We start from the raw sequence: 19,638 nt of genomic DNA on the forward strand, positions 1-19,638 counted from the left end.
CAGTTGAAATGGTTAAATGATCTATCTCTAATAACTTTGTCTCTTCTATGCACGAAGAATAGTCTAGAATATATACTATAATCGACTTACCCCTTGATTTCCCGAATATGTGGGCTGTCCGGCCAAAATATTTCTTTCGAGATGCGCTGGCTTCAAAGTTGTATACCACTTTTCCACCAGTACTTGTCCAAATGCCAGATTGGGAACATATATCTTCTCCATCGCCACCAATGATCGTCTGGGTGACCGAAACCAAGCCAGCGGAGGGGGGAAATCGGCACAGGTTCCAGAAGCCAAATACCCGAAGATGAAATATCATCGGTAAAGAAAAACGCGGTCAGACAGAGCCAGCCCAGAGTGAATACCATGTTGAATGCCTGGCGGAGTCTTCGAGGGAAGTTGGGAAAATGTTTGTCCAAAGTCTGCAGCAAAATAAGCTGCAAGATAATGCCAGGAGGTTGCAGGGCAAAGAAGAGCGGACTTCTCCAGGGTTTTGTGGTTGGCATGGACGATAAACTTCCACCGGCGTGAAGTAAACCGGACTGTATGAAAGATAGACACATGGTAACGATTTGAGCACGTAGTGTTCCCCTTTGAAGATAGCCATGGTCAACGAGGAACTTTGCGGGCGCAAGAAACTGAAGACGAAAGGTTTGATGCCAGAACGCCCCCCACCAACCAGCAAGACCTCTATCAAGCACCTGCGAGATAGGACCGAAGATGTTGGTGTACTGCCATAACTCTCTTCGCATGGGATAAAAGTAGGAGAAAACATAGAACTGAAAAAGGTCATGCAAGCTAAAAATGGCATCGATGGCAGCATATATACCAACAAGACAAAGGAGCTCGCGATAGATGAAGCGCAACCAAGGAGGAAACTGCCCGAGGAACAAAGGGAGCTCAAGTTCTTGATCGGGCCCGTAGGCACAGTAGGGATCCTTGACCATCGCAACAGAGCAAAAGTCCAAAAGAAAAGTGAGGAAGAGGACTCTGTGAATACGGTTCCATACGAACTCCCTCTCGGTCAAGTTACGATAATAGCCACTTCTAGACACAATGGGCATGTTGTCGAAGGATACACGATCCCCATCACGAATATTGCTTGGGATATCTGGTCTTGGTACGGAAGAGATAGAACAATTCCAGCCTGGAGAAAAAGCTTAGCCGGGAACCTCCTTGTAGGTGCTAGATAGTCGTTTCAAACCTACCGATTTCCCTAAAGTTTGTAGCAAGGTCAAAAGTCCAGTTAAGCCGTTCACCGAACGATCCGTTTTCAGGAAATCTCTGCCAGGCGTAAACCACATCTTTGGAGCTCCCATTCTTGGCATGGGTTTCGGCTTTCCCTGAAAGTGCAATGTCTTCGTGGCAAGGCTTTCTCTGTCGAATCACGCGTTCTTGGTTGGAGACATTGGCAACATTGATGGGCAGCTGTTTTGAAGATGCTTGCGACTTGTTGCCCTTGGGAATCTTTACAACTCTGGCATAGTCGAGTTGCGGATCGGTCCAAACCAAAAGATTCAGAGTCATCAAAATACCCCATCCGCCCATGAGACCTGACGCATATGCTGGGGCGACGTTGTAGCTAGACATATGCCGAATCATATAAGCATCGAACGCAACGACAAAAGTGACGACAAGCCATCGTGCGTGGTAAAGCCATGGCCTATTTCGATGTGGAATTGCCAAATAGACCATAGGCAAAACGAAAGGACCGAAAAGACAGAAAGGAAGAACAAGGGGCTCTCTGATCCCTTTGGCAACTTCAGTATCGAACAGCGCCTTGTACTCGGCGCGGGCGATATTGCCAAGATTGGCCATAGGAGTGGCTGTCATTGCGCCGACAACTTCGGAGGGTTATGCAGGGGCAAAATCTGATTGCTCCCAGTTGCAGGACTTTTCGGCAAGCTTGCTTCTCGTAGGGTTGTATTGGCGTCTACGACTCTACCATGACGCAAGCTGGTTGACAATTTCTACGAGGCGGGAACAAAGTAGCAACAGGCAAGCAATGCTGCAAAGAATTCGTACCGAACAAGTCTCTGGATTAGAAGAAAGAAACGAAACCTTGCTTAGGTGTAATTGTACCTCAGGAGTTATCGCTTCTTCATGGTACAGAAACCGGTAACACCAATCAAAGGGTCATGGATTGTACCCAAATAGTATTTTGGCGGTGATGAGACTGTGGGGAAGTCTTTTTTCTGGGCCAAAAGTAAGAGCTATCTCCATAGACCTGTAAACGGTGCCTCAAAAACTAGGTCATATTGTAATAGTCGAGGGGCGCAGAAGCCTGATTTGTGTAGCCGTGTCTCTTTCAGCGGGCAATAGAATTGCTTTTTGCTGAGTTGACGTGTCCTTGCTGACGTTAGACAGAGACTCATGTTGCTCCAGTCTCGAGAATCCAATGCCGAGAACACAAGAGACACTTATAGTCACTTACTTGACCAATAGCTTCTATATTTATTATTGGTGATAGCTGAGCCGTTAATTGCTGATTGAAGGTTTGTTAACTTGCACTTACTACCAGTGGTGGTCATTGAGAGTCATCTGGTCACTAATAAGGCCAGTGCTTTTTGGCAGGGGCTCAGAATCCACGATAGCCCACTTATAACCACATGTATTGTCGATCTCTGGAGTGGGAGATCAAATTGGCAGATTAGGTATAGTGCATAGATAAAAGTTCTAACACATCCCGATTATACCCTAACTACCTTAATTACACCTTACTATTTTACTCTATAATTAACTAAATAATATTTATTTAATTATAATAATATATATATAAATCTATAAAGAATTAAAAGGAGATTTTAGCTATATAGCTTAATACTTAATATAATAGCTATTTATATAATAATACTTATTTAATTAATTAAATATTAATTTTATTATATTTTTAATTATATTATTTTTAATTTTAATTTATAACTTCTTTATAGCTATAATTAATTAATTAATTGCCTTAATAGACTTTAGATAAGTAGTAATTTTAGAATATATTTTATATATTCTTTCCTTAAGGACTTTCTAGAGGTTTTTAATAGGGCTAAGGTTAGGACTATATAAAGGCTAGTTAGTAAGAAAGACTTCTCTTCTTTTTACTTAAAAATAGAGCTAGTTTTAAACTTTTTAATAAGTAAATATATAGGTATTATTATATTAAAAAGTCTCTCCTTTCTTAATAAGGTTAAGAAAATAAAACTGTAAATAGAATAGAATATATTGGCCTATTACTTTCCCCCTTTTAAATTTAAGATTCCTTAAAAAAGAGATAACTATAGATAGTTTATTATAATTAATTATACTATAAAATATCTATAAATATCTTATAGATTATCTATAGGCTTAGACTTTATTTTTATAAAGTCTTTTACTTTATAGTATTATTAAAAGAAGCTTTTAAAAAAGAAATCTTTAGATTTATAGCTTAATAAAATAACTACTTAATATAGTTACTATCTATATAGTTAATTATAACCTTATTAAAAAACTATTAATTATATTAAAATAACTTATCTTTATAATAGTATTTATTTATAAAAGATTTCTTTAATTAAGTAACTTTTTTAATAAGAAATAGGTATTAAAGTATAAGTCTATATTATATCTTTTTATTAATAAGCTAATAATAAATTATCTTTAATAATATCTTTAATTATACTTAACTTATAATATCTCTATATAAAATAAAAGGGTTATTTTTAATAAGTATTTTAATATAACTTTTATCTTAATCTAATAGTATTAAAGGCCTATTAAAATATAATTTATTTTTATATAACTTTTAGACTTAACTGCATTAAATAATCCTATATATTATATAATAACTTAGCCCTATATTATTTATAATATCTTTAATTTAAACTCCTAATTTATATATTATTATAAACCTTATTTTTTTATAAGAAAAATAATATACTTTTTGCCTTTATTAAGGTATTTTAATCTATTTAAATAATATAATAAAGTTATAGTATTAATATTAATGTTTTATTAAAAGCGAGGTTAGACCGGGAATATATTAGAACTTTCGCCGGCCTACTGTAGTTTATAGGTAGCTACCTAACGAGGGTGGTGTCTTAACATTAGTCAGATTCGTGGTTAGGTTCGTAGGTTTGGTAAGCCAAGACTCACGCTGACTGCGACTTCTGGATATCACAATCTGTTGCTATATCATATATTGTTGCATGCAGTGAGACTCCGCTTAGATACCATATCGGAAATTGTCCTTGCAACGAAGAATGGCTTCCACTGCAGCAGGCGATGGAGTTACAAAGCATAGGGCGTGCGACGAATGCCGTGAGTGTCTCATCATGTGTCCGAGTCGGAGACTTATCGGTCATTAGGATCCCGAAAACTCGCATGCTCCAAAGAACCCGATGGCTGTTCTCGGTGTACAAAGGAGGGAATAAGATGCTATTATTCTCCGCAGAAGCAAATGGGCCGTCCCCGAAAGAGGCGCCATGTGGATGTGGATGACGAGGCTACTCTACCAGCACCGACCATTTCCCAGCCGCCAGAGGAAGCCCTTCTATTTCTCCAGTCAGATGATAATATGTCCTATGAGTACCTGAATCAGACGCAAACAACCGGAGATTTGCTTCTAGATCTCAACTTCCTGGACGATCCAGCTAATGCGAACGCCAATACATGGGGCTTGCAAGCTAGCCATGACACGTTTTCTTTCAACCCGCAGATCGTGGAACCCCAAGGCTTGCTCGTAGACAATGCGACATTGCCTACATTGGATCTGAGCGGTGTCGACCTCCTTGGTAGTATCAATTTTGGCAAGACAGACGCCCCGCAAGAAACAATTTCGATGGATCTCAGCAACACACTGCAGCAGTACCTAGCAGATCAGATTGAATCCCCAAACCCAGGATTGCAACAGAACTCCAACACACCGACACCACCTGACTCTAGCGAAAATGGTGCCTCTGTTGAATCCTCAGAGAGTGTGATTAGAACACCGACTCCATCTATGCGATCTGTCCCAACAGTGTCTTGCGGGTGTCTGTCATCACTTTATTTAGCCCTCGAGTCTCTTGGAAATCTGCCGGCTGAGGTTATACCAGCCATGAAAGTCGCACGGAATGCGTCCAAGGTCGCTCACGACGTTATCAAATGTAATGTCTGTTCTGCATCTCTGCATGACGAACCCACTAAGCCTCCTCCCATACAATCTTTCCAAAACCTCATGCTTCTTGGTGCTCTGGTTCCATCTGCATGCAACGCCTACGCAAGGATTCTAGAAATGATAGATGAAGAGACTGCGCTCGCCAAGCGGCAAGGACGCACCTTTTGGTTCTCATTCAAAGAAATCGGCGGCCTTTGGGGTTGCATTGGGGGTACGCCCAAGGGCTGCACGACTTATCAAAGCTACAACAACAAGGACATGCCTCCCGATATGTGGAGAATGACAATCAGGGGACTCCTTCGCCTCGACGTCTACGGGTTGGATGAAAAGGACCAGGAGATCCCAGGCGCGATGACCTATCGACAACTTGGGCTCAAAGATGTCGTTGGGCAACTTGAGGAGAGAAGCAAAAAGAGACATGATGCTCTTGACGCACTTCATGCTGCTGGGCACGCACATGAAGCGGCTCATGGAGTTATTTACCCGACTAAGGCTTGTTCTCCAGCAGAGCGCAATTGTACCAAAGTCCTCGAGACAGCGCGTATTGCGCTGGAAAATCTAGTTATCGCATAGGTAGAACATACAACGTAGAAAGTCCCAGAAGCTTGATTAGGGGCTGAACTACCTAAGCCAAAAATGGAAAAAATAAAAGCGCACGGGGCGTTGCTTGTGAAAGATCTATAAGGTGAAGTTCTTGTAAGTTCAAGTGAGAGCTAGTGATTCGGAAGCTTATATCTGAGTTGCCAGCGCGATTTTATACAGCAATTTCCCTGATGGTGGGAGCTTACTCTTTTCAATCAGCGAAGTACTTCGGCATCCGTTGACAATACGATTGTGCCCTGCTAAGATCAAAGACCGCATATTATCATGATATACCTTGGGAGTGACATATGCGATGAACAGGAGGTTGTCGAGGACGAGGTGACTAGTCATCGCCGACATCATCACTATGCACAGACTTGGCTAATTGGACCTTTCATATTGAACCATCTGCGATTCTCTCATGAGATACTGTCCAACCTATTCTCTATGTCCAAGTTCGCCCAAGTTAGATAAGAAGGCTGAAGACCTTGTTAATGCTCAAGATGCCATCCAAATGCCTAAGAACCAACGCCTGACATGCAAGTTAAAATACCGGGTAGAAAAAGATGCAAAGCCCCGCCTGAAAGGGTTTCCAATTGATTTATGCGGAAACATGAAAATTTGTGATAAAAAAGTGTTTAGACTTGTTCTTGGGCCTCAACTATGCCCAGAATATCGAGCTCGGCACGAACAAGGCTCTCAAACTCCTGGCGATCAATACCTGAAGCACGCGAAAGCATGAACAGGCTTCGAATACTGCGCGATACATGCTGCTTGACACCGAACTCATTTTGCGTTTGTTTGCCGGCAGACGCCTCAAGCTTAGCAACTGTTTCTGAGCCGTTGGAACTGGCGCTTGAGGCTGGGCGTGGGTGAAGGAGAGCGGCGTGACGCTCGGTATCGTGTCCGTTTTGTGTCGGGCTTGAATCACTCTTCTCGATCTCGGCCAATGTCCATGCGCCCTGTGTCTCATTAAGCTCTGTGGCTTCGGCAGATTCTTGGGTACGTCCGAGTCCAAGAGGGGGAGCAATTTGCGCAGCAGCCTCTTCCTCATCTGGGTCATGATTATCCATAGCAGGCTGAACACTATCATATTGAGCAAAATATGCGTCCTCTGCCGAAGATGCACGAACACCACCGATTTGAGAAGTAGATTTTGAAGGAGGTGCAGGCGACTGTTTCTGCGCTGGTGTCCGGGATGGAGTTGCATCGTACCGTGCCCAGTAATCATCGTCCTCCTCTTCCTCTTCCTCGTGGCCAATATGAGAAATATGCAAGCTATTGCCATGGCCGTGGCCGTTGGCGTCCTTGGCTTGGCTGGTCACCTTCTTCGCTTGTGTTTCTCTGAACTGTCTCTCGGCCTCTGCGATGCTGGATGCTCCCCCAAATTGCAAGTAAGGCGAGGGTTTGTCTGCTACAGTGACCTCGCCAACTCTCCAGCCATCGCCTCCGCCCTCAACGTCCCCAACACAATAGATCAACTGGAAGGCCAAGCCCAGGGTGGAGAGCGCAACGAGAGCTTGCAGAGTCTCCTCATCGACGCGACGAAAACGTATCTCTGCATCATAATCCCAGTCGACCTCGACCTCACCCGATACCGGATGTGGCTCAAGACCACCGCCTTGGGCGATCTGAATAAGCTCAGGTATTTTTGCCTTGTCGTAACACAGAAGTCGAATCCATGGTTCGGTACTTGATGTAGATAGAAGCTTGACTCGCTGACGAAGTATGGGGGACAAAAGTGGTAGAATACCAATCGCAGGTTCCGTAGAGATAGCAGATGGTGGGAGAGCAGGCAGAAACGGCGCAAGAAGCTGTGTTGTGTCTGGCGAAGGAAGCTGCGTGGTGGTCATTGTCAGATTGAGCGCCGCAAGGCTGGACAAGGTGTCGTTTTTGTGGTCGCGTTCTACAGAGTGCACGGTAATAGATGTATGCGAAATCGACCGAGTTGAGGGTATCGTGGGAGGACTGTGTAAAGGATGGAATTTTATGTGTGACTGGAATAGTCTCGTTGGTCGAGGGAAAGATGGAGGACAGGATTAAGCGCTGTGAGACGAAGGATATTAAAAGAGCCTTTCTGAAAATCTGGTTGCATGGGAAGAAGTGAGATTAAAGTGGGAGGGATTGGTGAAATATAAGAGCCGGAGGAGCATGTGCGTCCGGCAAAGAGTTGTCGGCGGTGCGGCACGAGGTATCAAAGAGGCAAGTGACGTGCCATACCCATGCGTGCTTCTGTCCGAGAGAGGTCTCGGATGTCTCCAAGCTTTGTTCTGGGGTTGCAGTCTCAAATGCCCTTAGCCAATGACGGCATCGGAGCAGCAGCTTGGGGAGCAGCCTCTCGGCCGGAGCAATGGAGACTAGGTAGGCGCCCAGGATTCCTCCAGAGGCTCTTTTTTCTTTGCCCCTACCTAGGGGAGCAAGAAAACATCAGACTTCGAAGTGGGGTGTCAAAATAAACTCAGCAAAACGCACCCTAAACTTATGCTAACATACCTAAGCCCTTTTGTCAATGAGGATTGAGCCCCGAGTTTTCTTTCTATCCTTGGTAGCAGTATGTGGTGTGGAGACGGGAACCCCACGTTTTACTCCGAGCTTAGTAGAATTATTAACGTTGTTACAGTCATGATTGACCTATTGGTCCTCGCAGCGATTTCTTCCATGCTCGTAGCTCATCAAGTTGATGCTTTATGCGCTTTATGCGCTTTATGCGCTTTATTTGGCCCTGAGCCTTATGCATATACTAGTATGAACACATAGAACGTCAGGGTGACATTGTCGAACTTCTGTTTGGTTAGTTCCAGCGGCCTAAGCTGTGGAACCTGGCCCAGACCCTTGAGGCTATTGTTCATTGTTCCGGGCAGATCTCCATCGGCTCGGTTGATGAAATCCTCGTCCATCGGTACAAGAGACCCCGAGGCTGGTTGGTACTATTGTAGATTATTCATTCACTCAATCTCGGATTTAGTTTCTGCTAGAGGAATATCTCGTATCCCCTTCAGCAGTATCAAAAGACATTGATCCAACGATGGAATCCCACGCATAACGATGGCGTTGTCTCTACCGTTAACAACCGTCGCAAACCGCAATCGACATTAGGAAATCATGCCGTCAACCAAAAAAAAAAAAATCCATCGTGAGCTTGAAGATGATCAAGGGTAAATTTTAGCCAATCTGAGCACGGATTTCATTTCCCGTGATACCTACATACCTAGAATCACAACTTGACCAATACGCTCCTCGAAGAAAATTCTAGAGCATTATCGATTCAAACAGGTTCCATTAGAATCTTTGAATGACAAAATTGGCGACAATTTGCAAAAGCGCAGCCCATATTCATCTACTAATCCTGCCACGGGCATCTATCTCCGTCAACGTTGCATCATTTTACCTTATCAGCAACTTGGCTCATCAACCTTGAACGACTTCGCTTTGCGCTCAGCCGACACATCATCAACACCATCAACACCGTCAATTTCCGCATTCTTGAGCTACAATCTCTCGGCTAGGCTTTAGCAAAGCGCGTTCGAGATACAAAGCATCTCTTCTGCCTGTGGTCCTTCAGGGCTGTGGTTGAATGCATGTCGCACAAAGAAGGGCGCCTCAAGGATGAGGTAAGGTGCTGGTTCTGAAATACTTCGAGCAGCTGGCTGACAATGGGAACTAGGGCTCGAGGGTCCAAGTCATAGCTGCGGGAGCAGTAGCAGGTTTGGTTTCTAGGTGAGTTTTCTTTATCTCCTGCCCTCTTCGAACAATGATGGTCAGTACTGATACTAACTTATCTCTAGATTCGTTGTTGCTCCCCTCGATGTCGTCAAGATCCGTCTCCAACTCCAGCCTCATTCTCTGTCCGATCCCGTAGCAGCTTTGCGCAACGCACCGGCTTATCGAGGAGCATTCGCGACCCTGAAACACATCCTCAAGCATGAAGGTTTGACAGGCCTGTGGAAGGGTAATGTTCCTGCAGAGCTTATGTATGTATGCTATGGTGCCGTACAATTCACAACATACCGCTCGGCGACCCTGTTCCTCCGAACGGCATTTCCCTCAAGGTTGCCCGATGCTGCCGAAAGTTTTATTGCTGGTGCTGCCTCTGGTGCTGCTGCCACCACCGTCACATATCCTCTCGATTTGTTAAGAACACGATTCGCAGCTCAGGGCCGACACCGTGTTTACCAATCGCTGCGCAGTGCCGTCTGGGATATAAAACGCGATGAGGGTTGGCGCGGCTTTTTTAGAGGCATTGGGCCTGGACTCGGCCAAATCATACCCTTCATGGGCATCTTTTTCGTCACTTATGAATCCCTTAGAACGTCTCTAGAGGGATTACACATGCCATGGGGCAGCGGAGATGCTACTGCTGGCATGTGTGCCAGCATTTTATCCAAAACAGCTGTATTCCCTCTCGATCTTGTACGAAAGCGTATTCAGGTGCAGGGGCCAGCGCGGCAGCAATACATCTACCAAAACATTCCCGAGTACGCCACGGCACGGAGCGCACTTTTAACGATATTACGCACAGAAGGTTTCCGCGGGTTGTACAAGGGCCTGACTATCAGTCTTCTCAAATCAGCCCCTGCGAGCGCTGTCACTCTCTGGACATATGAACAGAGCTTGAATTTGATGCTCGATTGGGATTCGGGCAGTAAGGAGACCATCCCCAATGAATTATAGACTATAACAAGACTTGATAGATTCGTCATGACGCAGTATGTCGTCCAATCATCTAATCCTACTTGCGCAGTTTCTATTCTACTGTAGCACCTTGACTCATCCCTGGAGACTACTTCGCAAGCGCAAGAGCAGCATTTTTTGCGTCTGCTCGCTCAATGCACTCTTCGATAACCTGCCAGAATTTGGCAGTGTCGACTCCCCGAGGAATTCTAACACCTTGTTGACCTGGCGGAAGCAACTTGGCCAATGTGCGACCTGTCTGCTTACCCTTCTTAGCCTCTTCAAACGTGCCCTCAGTTATGACAGTGACTTCGAAGCGTTCATCATGCTCGGGGGGCTGACTGTGCTTGGCGTCCCACTCGAAGAAGGGAATCTCATTTTCGGTGCCAATAAGTACAGCAGCAACGGCAATAGGATCATGCAGAGGGGGTCCAGCGGTAATACCGAAGGTGTCACTAAATTGTTAATCGAAGGAGCGCATGTCATTGTCTGTGTTAACTTACGCATATGTTTGAGCAAAGAAGTAAAGGAGCTCAACAAGCATGGTACGGAGAGTTGTCTTCCCGGGACCTGTCCGCTCAGCATCGGGGCCGTACAGCAGCATCTCTCTCACCTCCGATGTCGCCAACACCTGATGGCTGAGATCGAGGGGCACAATCGTAGTTTTGGCAGCGATCTCTTTGGTATGGAACACCGTAGCAGCAGCTTCTGGGTCAACGAGGATGTTGAACTCAGCCCAAGCCGTGTAGTTTCCGATTCTAGGGTGACCATCAACTTCGCCGAGCGGTGCATCTGAGAAATTATCGCCAATAGAGCCTCCCATAAGACTGACACCCTTAATGTGACTGATAAGCTCTGGATAAGCACGGAGCAGAGCCCCGACGTTCGTCAGCGCACCCGTTGCAACAATCCACGCTGTACCAGCGGGTTGAGCACGGAGGGCCTCCGCCATCGCCTCAACAGCCGGGATAGGGGAGGGGGTTACGAGTGGCTCAGGAAGAAGGTCGGTGCCATCTAAGCCAGAAACACCGTGGATATCCGTTGGCGCATGAAGGGCAGGACGTTCAAGAGCCTTACCCAGGCCGATATACAGAGGAATATCGTGCATACCAATGGCGGTGAGAATGGAGGCAGCATTATGCGTAGTGTTTCTGATCACACGTTAACAAGCTGTTCTTAATGACATCGTCGTAAAGTCAAGATTGGTTTAGATAACTTACTCAAGAGATGCATTGCCAAAGACCGTTGAGACACCGAGCAATCTGATCTGAGGATGATAAGCTGCCAGAAGAATAGCGAAAGCGTCCTATCAAGAAACTTAGTAACTGCTGAGCGCTATTATGAGACACGAAGAGAAAAGAAAACAAAAACAAAAACATCACCGAGTCCCGCAGCAGAACTAAGAAGTTGTATGAGATCAAGGCTATAAGCACCGTTTTTTTATACGTACATCATGACCTGGATCACAATCCAGCCAAACAGGAACCTGACCTTCAGACATTATGGAACAGACAGATAAAAGGCACGGTGTCAAGAAAATCCCAGGTTTCAGCCTCAATGCAAGAAAGGATAAAGTGACAGAATAGGGTGGGATGGGGATAAAGTTCACTTGACCAACTGAGGGAAATACGATTCTGTAGGTGGGTTGTTGAAGTTGTGACGTTTCCACAAACCGAGAGACTCTTTTATCATGGTGGACGCTGAAACAGTTTGGCTTGCCTAGGCACGGTACGTCGTAGTGGGGTGTTTTCCCCTCACTTTGTTGGTTTTAGATTGTCACCGAGCAGTTCTGACTTAACTAACAACTTGGCGCGAGCTAACAAGGCCAAACAGCTTCCTCTTAAAGCAGGTGGTTATGGCCCAGGAGACGATTGATGGGTCTTTTGCTTCCACAGTAAGTGTGACTTGAAAAGTTGAATAAGCATTACGTTAAGGTACCTATGCAATCCTAACTACAGCACCTGGGGTATCAAGCCTCGGCTTTGTGCCGACTAAGATATGTTTCATGATAGGTATGCTACCAGAGAACCTCATGCCGTTCATCATGACTTCTTGCGCGCTTCCATAACCCGCAGTACATCTGCAGCATTATTAGCATCACCCTTTCTCTTCTTCGGGCCTCGCTTTCGTTTTGATTGCCCTCCTTTTGATTGCCCTTCGCCATCGTCATCCTTGTCTCCCCAGGTTGAAAGCTTGACCTTGCTATCGTCAAAATCTTCTTCGTCGGCAAACCGACTAGTACCGAAGCCCATATCGAGATCTTCATCATCGCGATCCGCCATCTGTAGGAGCCTCCTTCTTTTTTCCTCCATCGCCTCACTCTTCATTCCTTCAGTTGGGCCGTCGTCATCGTCGTCGTCATCTTCTTCAGCATGATCCCTGGCCTTCTTGATAGGATTGAGAGCCGCTGCTCGCTTGATCGCTGCCATTATGGCGGGATCTGACATAGAAGGCGCTTTGCTCTGCTCCTCTGACACTAGACCTGTCCTTGCTCCCTGGAAGTAATTTCGATGCGCTTGTGGTTTTGGTGGCGGTTGCATCGATGGGTTAGCAATACCCCCCTCATCCATTCTTTCTTGTTCCATCTTCTTCGAATCTTCATTTGCACCAGAGTCTGAGCCTGAATCGTCTATCCCAGCCAGTGGATCGTAATCATCACCCACGCCGTCAAAGATGTCGATGTCTTCGTCCTCCTCGGGCTCCTCCTTTTTCCTGTATTGTTCTGGAACCTCCATGCCAAGCGGCTTTGAATTTTTGTCTGGCATGAGAAGTCCGGTCCGATCGCCTTCATCAATTTCCTTAGCGCCAGGCTGAACTTTCCGAACCTTCCTCTTTTCATGTCCATCTTCATCCACAATGATTAAAACCTCTCGTCCTTTACTGTCTCTCTCTATTCGTGATCCTGCCTTCTGTTTGACACCAACCTTCTTGAAACGGTCACCAAGCACATTCCCTTGCTGTGCTTTGGCAGCTTCTCTCGCCGCCTTTAATTCTGCAAGAATTTGATCGCGTGTACGTTTCTTCCCAGGTGCCAGTGATACTGTCGATAGTTGGCCTTTCTTTTTTGTCTCGGTTCTTTCTTTGGGCACCACTTGGACTTCCTGCTCTTCCAGCTGTTCAAATTCATCGTCCACGTCAATCTCGGTTGCGGGCTCATCTGTGGGTTGTTGTTCGGCTCCGTCTTTCTTTTCTCCATATATATCTTCTCCACGCCGGATTCGTTGGAGGAGCTTAAAGTCGAGTCCTTTAACTAGATGCGTGCTACTTAAATCGCCTCCTGCAATCTCGAATCGACGGTTCTCAAATGTGTCCTGGTCGATCTCCTCATTCTTGAGCTGTTCTTCAAGGTCTTTGAGTTGTTGTTCCCGATCGTCCTTTGTTTCATCGTCACGTTCTTTCGACCGGTCGATGTAGCCCGAGGCGAGCTTGACGCCTTTTGGATCGTAAGATTTGAACTTCTTTTGAGGTCGAACCGCGTTGTTCCGCTCAGCCATTTGTCGCGCAAAGTCCGCTTGAGCACCTCCGAGAGCGCGCCTGTATTGATTCATCAGAGATTTCGTCCTTAGGGGTGCGGGAGTACTTACGGTGTCATTGGGATGCTCGATCGTTGCCTTGAACCGAGCGCATTCCCGGTGCCTGTGGATGATGAGCCTGTGGGTGCACCATTTTGACTATCAGAGTTCTTCTTTGCATTCGCAGCCAACAGTTTACGGAATTGTTCGTTATTCATCGCAGCGGCAAACACCCATAGAAGGGTATAATCGGTAAATGGAATTAAATGGTTTTGATCCGAGGATTCAGATGGAACTCCAGCCCGGCTCGAGGTGGCTAGTGCTTGTGGCTGTGCAAGCCTCATCACGGGTTATCGTGTTTATTCGCGTTTCGACACTCCACTTTACGCGCTTTTGACATCATTCAGTCTTCTTGATGTTTGTGTGACAACTGACTTCATCGCCACAACGCCAGTGTTGAAGCATTAGCGTTTCCAACAGTTGTGTTGAACCCTTCCCTACATATCCTGTCTCTCATTATCAAACCTACGTCCGAGGCTGAGTTGTGATGGTCGAACTCTGTCAACTGGCGCATCACAATCGCCACTACCATTATCGTTAAGATTATCACATCGGCGAGCTGATCAGCAAGACAACCAGAATGGGGAGTGTTCTTGAGAAAAACTCCTCGCAAGTGAGAAAGCGTATCGAAACGCACAAATTTGAAGACGAAGGAGGGGAGGAATACGAGGGCAGTGAATTCAATGGGTTCAACGACTATTTCAGGCGCAAGAAGATCAAGCTTCAAAACCTCGATGCTGAAATACGAGCCAACTCAGACAAACCCCAAATATTCAAAGGGATTGTCGTTCATGTTACTGGGTATACCCAACCACCATTACATGTGTATGCTTGTTTTCTCCTCCTGAATAGGGTTCTCTTGCTGATAAAATTTAGTCTTCATCGTGAGATTGTGCAGCATGGTGGTGGGTTTCTTCAATACCTGGATTCGAAAACAATGGCGACTCACATCGTTGCCTCGACGCTCCCCCCTAAGAAATCTGTCGACTTCAGCCGGTACCGAATCGTTAAACCGGCATGGATCATTGAATCTATCAAGGCTGGGCAAATTCTCCCGTGGTCTAACTATCGGGTTCTGGACGAAGGACCAAGGCAAAAAGTTCTCAAGTTCGACGGCGATAGCGGTCTGTCACCGTCAACTCCTCTTTCGAAACAAGGCTATCGTGAACAAACAGAGAACAGTTTCTACGCGAATCAATTTAAAGCATCTTCCTTCCCTGGCCAGTCTCTAACTCAAGCTGCTGAGAAGGCTCGGACCCCTGTTCGTCCTAAAAATGGTGTAGACACGACACCTATAATGGCAGATGCCAATAGCTCTTGCATTAAGAAGCCAGTAGCTCCCCCAAGTGTCTCTCCTGAGGATCAACCAGTTGTGGCTTCACTGGACTTAGAGACAACTGATGGCGAAATGTTGGGACCTGAAACAGGAATTCTTCCTGTGCCTGTAGCACAATCCACACACACACACCCGGACACTTCGAAGCCATTGACATCCGAGGAGCATAATGCAATGTTATTGTCTGACCCCAGGCTAAGGAAGTCCTCAACGGCCAACCCGGATTTCCTTAAACAGTTTTACTCCGAAAGTCGACTACATCATCTCTCGACATGGAAAGCCGAGCTGAAATCGAAGATGCAACGGCTTGCTGCAGAAAAGGGCCAATCTTGTCCACACGGCAAGAAGCGACTTTTCCCGAGACGATACGTCATGCATGTTGACTTTGACAGCTTCTTCTGTGCGGTTTCATTAAAGAAAAGTCCCGAGTATATCGATAAGCCAGCTGTCGTCGCCCACAGCACAGGTTCAGGGTCGGAAATTGCAAGCTGCAACTATCCTGCACGAGACTTTGGCGTCAAAAATGGGATGTGGATGAAATCGGCACTTGAAATGTGCCCCGAACTGAAGGTACTCCCCTATGATTTTCCTGCATACGAAGAAGCGAGCCGTCTGTTTTATGAATCAATCCTAGAAATTGGCGGCTTGGTGCAGAGTGTGAGTATTGATGAGGCTCTCGTGGACATAACGCCAATCGTTTTGACAAGTTCCAACTCTGAGGGCACGAGCTCTGATGCAGAAAACACGGCTTGGGAGCATGACATGGCAGACAAGCTTGCAACGGATCTTCGCGACAAGGTCAAATCTCTGACGGGTTGCCATGTTTCGGTCGGCATTGGAGCAAACATACTACAAGCCAAAGTGGCGCTTCGGAAAGCGAAACCTGCAGGTCAATATCAACTGAAACCTGAAAATGTCTTGCACATAATGGGGGATCTCAAAGTGGATCAGCTTCCTGGAGTTGCCCGGAGTATCGGTGGGAAGCTTGAGGATATCGGTGTTACTCACGTTAAAGACCTGCGGGAGGTTTCGAAAGAGCGCCTCACGTCAATTCTTGGACCTAAAACAGGCGAGAAACTCTGGGAATATGCTCGTGGTATTGATCGCTCAGAAGTTGGAGAACAACCACCTCGAAAATCCGTCTCAGCGGAAGTTAACTGGGGCATCCGATTCATCAGCCAGCCGGAAGCAGAAGAATTCGTCTATAATTTGTGCAAGGAGCTTGAGAAAAGACTCTCGAGTGAAAATGTTAAAGGGCGCCAGTTAACGATGAAGATCATGAGAAGAGCGATAGACGCTCCTCTGGACCCTCCAAAATCGCTAGGGCACGGTAAATGCGACACATTCAACAAGAGCATTACCTTCGGGGTAGCCACCAATGATGGGCAAGCAATCGGCAAGGAGGCCGTCAATATACTACGGTCTTATAAATTTAGCCCTGGTGATTTGCGTGGACTGGGAGTACAAATGACGAAGCTGGAACCTGTCAAATTTAACTTTGCGGCCCCTGGCGGTAGCCAGAAAAAGTTGGCTTTCGGGACTTTTACAAAGCCATCACCAGCCAGGGAAGCTTCCTCAACGGAGCAAATTGACGAGATCGAGAGCCCTGGAAAACAGAGGCAGACATCGAGCCGTGATATTTGCCAGGATCCTATCACTGATGATCCATTGACACCTCGAAAGCAAAGGGTCCATCCTGCTATGGCATTGACCAAGGCAAGCGACGATGACGTGAAAGCAAAGACACCTCTGAATGTTTCTGGAACCCAGTTCATCATTCCTAGTAACGTGGACGCTACCATCCTCGCAGAACTTCCCAACAGCATTCGCCATAAACTGATGGCTCAGGGGTCACGAATATCAGATATCCGCATCGAGTCTCCTATAACCGAATCAAGATCCCAGGGCTCCATGCCATCTGACGCATGCCCAACTCAAGTTGATCCGGAGGTTTTCAATGCGTTACCGGATGAAGTGAAGACCGAGATCCTGGCCACTTACGGACGAAAAACCAGACAAACGACACCGCTCAAATCCCCACACAAGGATAGTGCAACGGAATCGAGGAAACCCTCTACTCCATCGAAACGTGGTCGACCACGGGGGTTATTTGGCAAAGCTCAGCGGCAACGGGATGCACAAGCTGGTCTTTTGCAAACCAACTTCCGTTCGTTGAATCAAGTCGGTGACGCCTTCGAGGATGAAGATATTGAAGAGCTGGATCCAGGATTTCTCGCCGAGCTACCTGAAGAAATGCGAAAAGAGGTCATCGAGGAACATAGAAAGCGCCAGAGAGCCAGAGAAACAAGTCTGGAAACACCTTTGCGTAGGAACAGCACGCCCGACCCTGAAGGGCTATTGCCAGGTGGCCAGTGTAGAATCCAATTTCCTGTAGTGCCACGCAAGATCTCATTTTCTACCTCGGGAGTTACCTCGACGCGGGAGATTAAAGATATGATAGATGCTTGGCATTCAGAAACAAGAAGGTTGGGCCCGCACCGCCGGGACTTAGCGGTTCTGGAAGATTTTCTAGTAAAGGTCATCCAAGAAGAACGCGATTTGGAAAAAGCAACCAAGTTGGTCAAGTGGTTGGATGTGATAGTTGAACAGGATGGTAGAAGGGGGCGAGGACAGGAAGTTTGGAGACGATCCGTTGAAGCTATCAAAGTGATTGTGCAAGATGCTGTAAAGCAACTGGCCATGGCTCCATTGAAGCTCTGAAAAACGTTGGGTTGCATACCGGAAACTATGACCATAGATTATAATCATATACCCCCTTTTCATGATTTTCCATATTTTGCTCCTGGATTCTACTCAGTGTCAACATGCTTTTATATGTCAGATCGATAAGAGAGACATTCCAAATATGATGGTCAACACAAACAAGCCCCTGGGTATTTGGTTGATGGCAACTCCATCTGGCGTATCCCCTCCCTCTGCAAGTTCGTACACGCTCAACTTCAACGGCCCGCCACAAACCTGAGACGAATTGCCTTCACATGAGTTCTCGCATTCTCCGTCATTGAGTCGGACTGAAAGACTCGACAAATATGGCGCACACCAGCATTCCCTGTTGGCGAAATCCATTAGGAAGTTTTAGAAATCAGAACGCTCAAAGCATACCTTGACCATTCGAGTCCAGCGTACTTATATTGTGTACCATTCGAGGCACAGAACTCGAGACAAATGGGCACTGTCATCTTGCCTGCTGTTACAAGGTGGGAGCCGCCGGTCAGAGCCCGCTCCTGCGCCGAATCCTGTATCTGCATGGTCTCATTGTAGCAGCCATGGTATCTGTACCGCCCAGACTCTCTATATATGTCCGGGGCTGTTCCATTGGACGCAAGAATTTCTTGTGACTTGCAGAACGAGACAGTCGTCAGCAGCAGTGCAACTGTTCTGGAGACCTTGACCATATCTGACAATCAAGTTGTGCTTATGAATCTCGGGTCTAGGTTGAGCTACGGCCACAACGAAGGGAAAGTGACACGAAAACACAATTCAAAGAATACAAGAAGACACAAAAATCACTTCGTTTAAAAACCACTTTCCATTTATGAGGAGCGGTGGGGGTGTTTCTACGTGGTAATGCAACCACTGGAATGCACAGAGACATTGCTGGATTCCCCAACTCAGCGATGAGCATGGTTTAACCCGGAGAGTACCGGAAATTCGATTTATTCAAGTCTCTTAAAATATGGCTCGTCAATTGATCTCGGTGACCATCAGCTCATACCATGGTTGCCTTCAGAGATGATGACAGCACCTTGCATACCTACGAGAAAGGTGGCCCAATCTATAATTGCCAAACCCACATTGCGAGACTATTTCGGTTAAGGAGCCAAATAATATACGTAGCGCCCAAGACTGCCTGGTTCTTGGGTCTACAGTGACCTTAATGGAGGCAATAGGTAATGGGCTGCCTTAGAACTGGTCCTTGGGTCAGCTCTGCCAGCAGAGAAGTCACCATGAGAGTGAAAGTACGGGACTTCAAAATAAAATGTTGACTGTGCCATCTTGGAGCTTCCAGTTAACTGATCCAGCATAAATGCTACCTAACTGATACTGATATCTCTTTGTTGTCGCGGCACCCTCTTCATGTATAGTAAGAGATGAGCTTCGAGCATTGTATTTTCATGGATAAGATATGCGAATTTTAAGAAACAGTCTGATGATGCAACTATTCAACTTAACAGGAAGTCTGTATGTCGGATAGGATCAAACATTTGGCAGGCTTCGTCGTACCTACTTGTTAGCAGCATCGATATATCGGGCTTTATGAGGGTGTCTTTAGGCAGCCTCCAGTTTCTTTAGCTTGTTAATCTTCAACTGCTTGGTCTACATAG

The 19,638-nt window shown here is 46.2% G+C and overlaps 8 protein-coding genes; 3 read left to right on the plus strand and 5 right to left on the minus strand.

Annotated features, from left to right (window-relative positions):
• Window positions 1–152: 152 nt before the first annotated feature.
• On the minus strand, window positions 153–1,833 carry FFUJ_01223 (uncharacterized protein; the record flags this gene model as incomplete). XM_023581117.1 has 2 exons in its annotated part: window positions 153–1,147; window positions 1,209–1,833. The coding sequence occupies 2 exons, from the start codon at window positions 1,831–1,833 to the stop codon at window positions 153–155; spliced, it is 1,620 nt and encodes a 539-aa protein (XP_023424323.1).
• Window positions 1,834–4,432: 2,599 nt separating this feature from the next.
• FFUJ_01222 (uncharacterized protein) lies at window positions 4,433–5,704 on the plus strand (the record flags this gene model as incomplete). Its single annotated transcript, XM_023581128.1, has 1 exon — window positions 4,433–5,704. One exon carries the CDS (start codon window positions 4,433–4,435, stop codon window positions 5,702–5,704), a length of 1,272 nt encoding a protein of 423 aa, XP_023424324.1.
• A 647-nt stretch (window positions 5,705–6,351) lies between these two features.
• FFUJ_01221 (uncharacterized protein) lies at window positions 6,352–7,566 on the minus strand (the record flags this gene model as incomplete). Its single annotated transcript, XM_023581139.1, has 1 exon — window positions 6,352–7,566. One exon carries the CDS (start codon window positions 7,564–7,566, stop codon window positions 6,352–6,354), a length of 1,215 nt encoding a protein of 404 aa, XP_023424325.1.
• A 1,725-nt stretch (window positions 7,567–9,291) lies between these two features.
• On the plus strand, window positions 9,292–10,384 carry FFUJ_01220 (related to TPC1-mitochondrial transport protein; the record flags this gene model as incomplete). XM_023581150.1 has 3 exons in its annotated part: window positions 9,292–9,324; window positions 9,378–9,430; window positions 9,499–10,384. 3 exons carry the CDS (start codon window positions 9,292–9,294, stop codon window positions 10,382–10,384), a joined length of 972 nt encoding a protein of 323 aa, XP_023424326.1.
• A 109-nt stretch (window positions 10,385–10,493) lies between these two features.
• On the minus strand, window positions 10,494–11,885 carry FFUJ_01219 (related to uridine ribohydrolase; the record flags this gene model as incomplete). XM_023581161.1 has 4 exons in its annotated part: window positions 10,494–10,839; window positions 10,888–11,535; window positions 11,605–11,690; window positions 11,835–11,885. 4 exons carry the CDS (start codon window positions 11,883–11,885, stop codon window positions 10,494–10,496), a joined length of 1,131 nt encoding a protein of 376 aa, XP_023424327.1.
• Window positions 11,886–12,426: 541 nt separating this feature from the next.
• FFUJ_01218 (uncharacterized protein) lies at window positions 12,427–13,932 on the minus strand (the record flags this gene model as incomplete). Its single annotated transcript, XM_023581172.1, has 1 exon — window positions 12,427–13,932. One exon carries the CDS (start codon window positions 13,930–13,932, stop codon window positions 12,427–12,429), a length of 1,506 nt encoding a protein of 501 aa, XP_023424328.1.
• A 604-nt stretch (window positions 13,933–14,536) lies between these two features.
• On the plus strand, window positions 14,537–18,013 carry FFUJ_01217 (probable DNA repair protein MUS-42; the record flags this gene model as incomplete). Its single annotated transcript, XM_023581183.1, has 1 exon — window positions 14,537–18,013. One exon carries the CDS (start codon window positions 14,537–14,539, stop codon window positions 18,011–18,013), a length of 3,477 nt encoding a protein of 1,158 aa, XP_023424329.1.
• A 117-nt stretch (window positions 18,014–18,130) lies between these two features.
• On the minus strand, window positions 18,131–18,561 carry FFUJ_14887 (uncharacterized protein; the record flags this gene model as incomplete). XM_023581194.1 has 2 exons in its annotated part: window positions 18,131–18,362; window positions 18,416–18,561. 2 exons carry the CDS (start codon window positions 18,559–18,561, stop codon window positions 18,131–18,133), a joined length of 378 nt encoding a protein of 125 aa, XP_023425573.1.
• Between the last annotated feature and the right edge of the window lie 1,077 nt (window positions 18,562–19,638).

The sequence above is a fragment of the Fusarium fujikuroi genome, chromosome FFUJ_chr01 (assembly GCF_900079805.1).
Source record: "Fusarium fujikuroi IMI 58289 draft genome, chromosome FFUJ_chr01".
Taxonomy (NCBI): Eukaryota; Fungi; Ascomycota; class Sordariomycetes; order Hypocreales; family Nectriaceae; genus Fusarium; species Fusarium fujikuroi.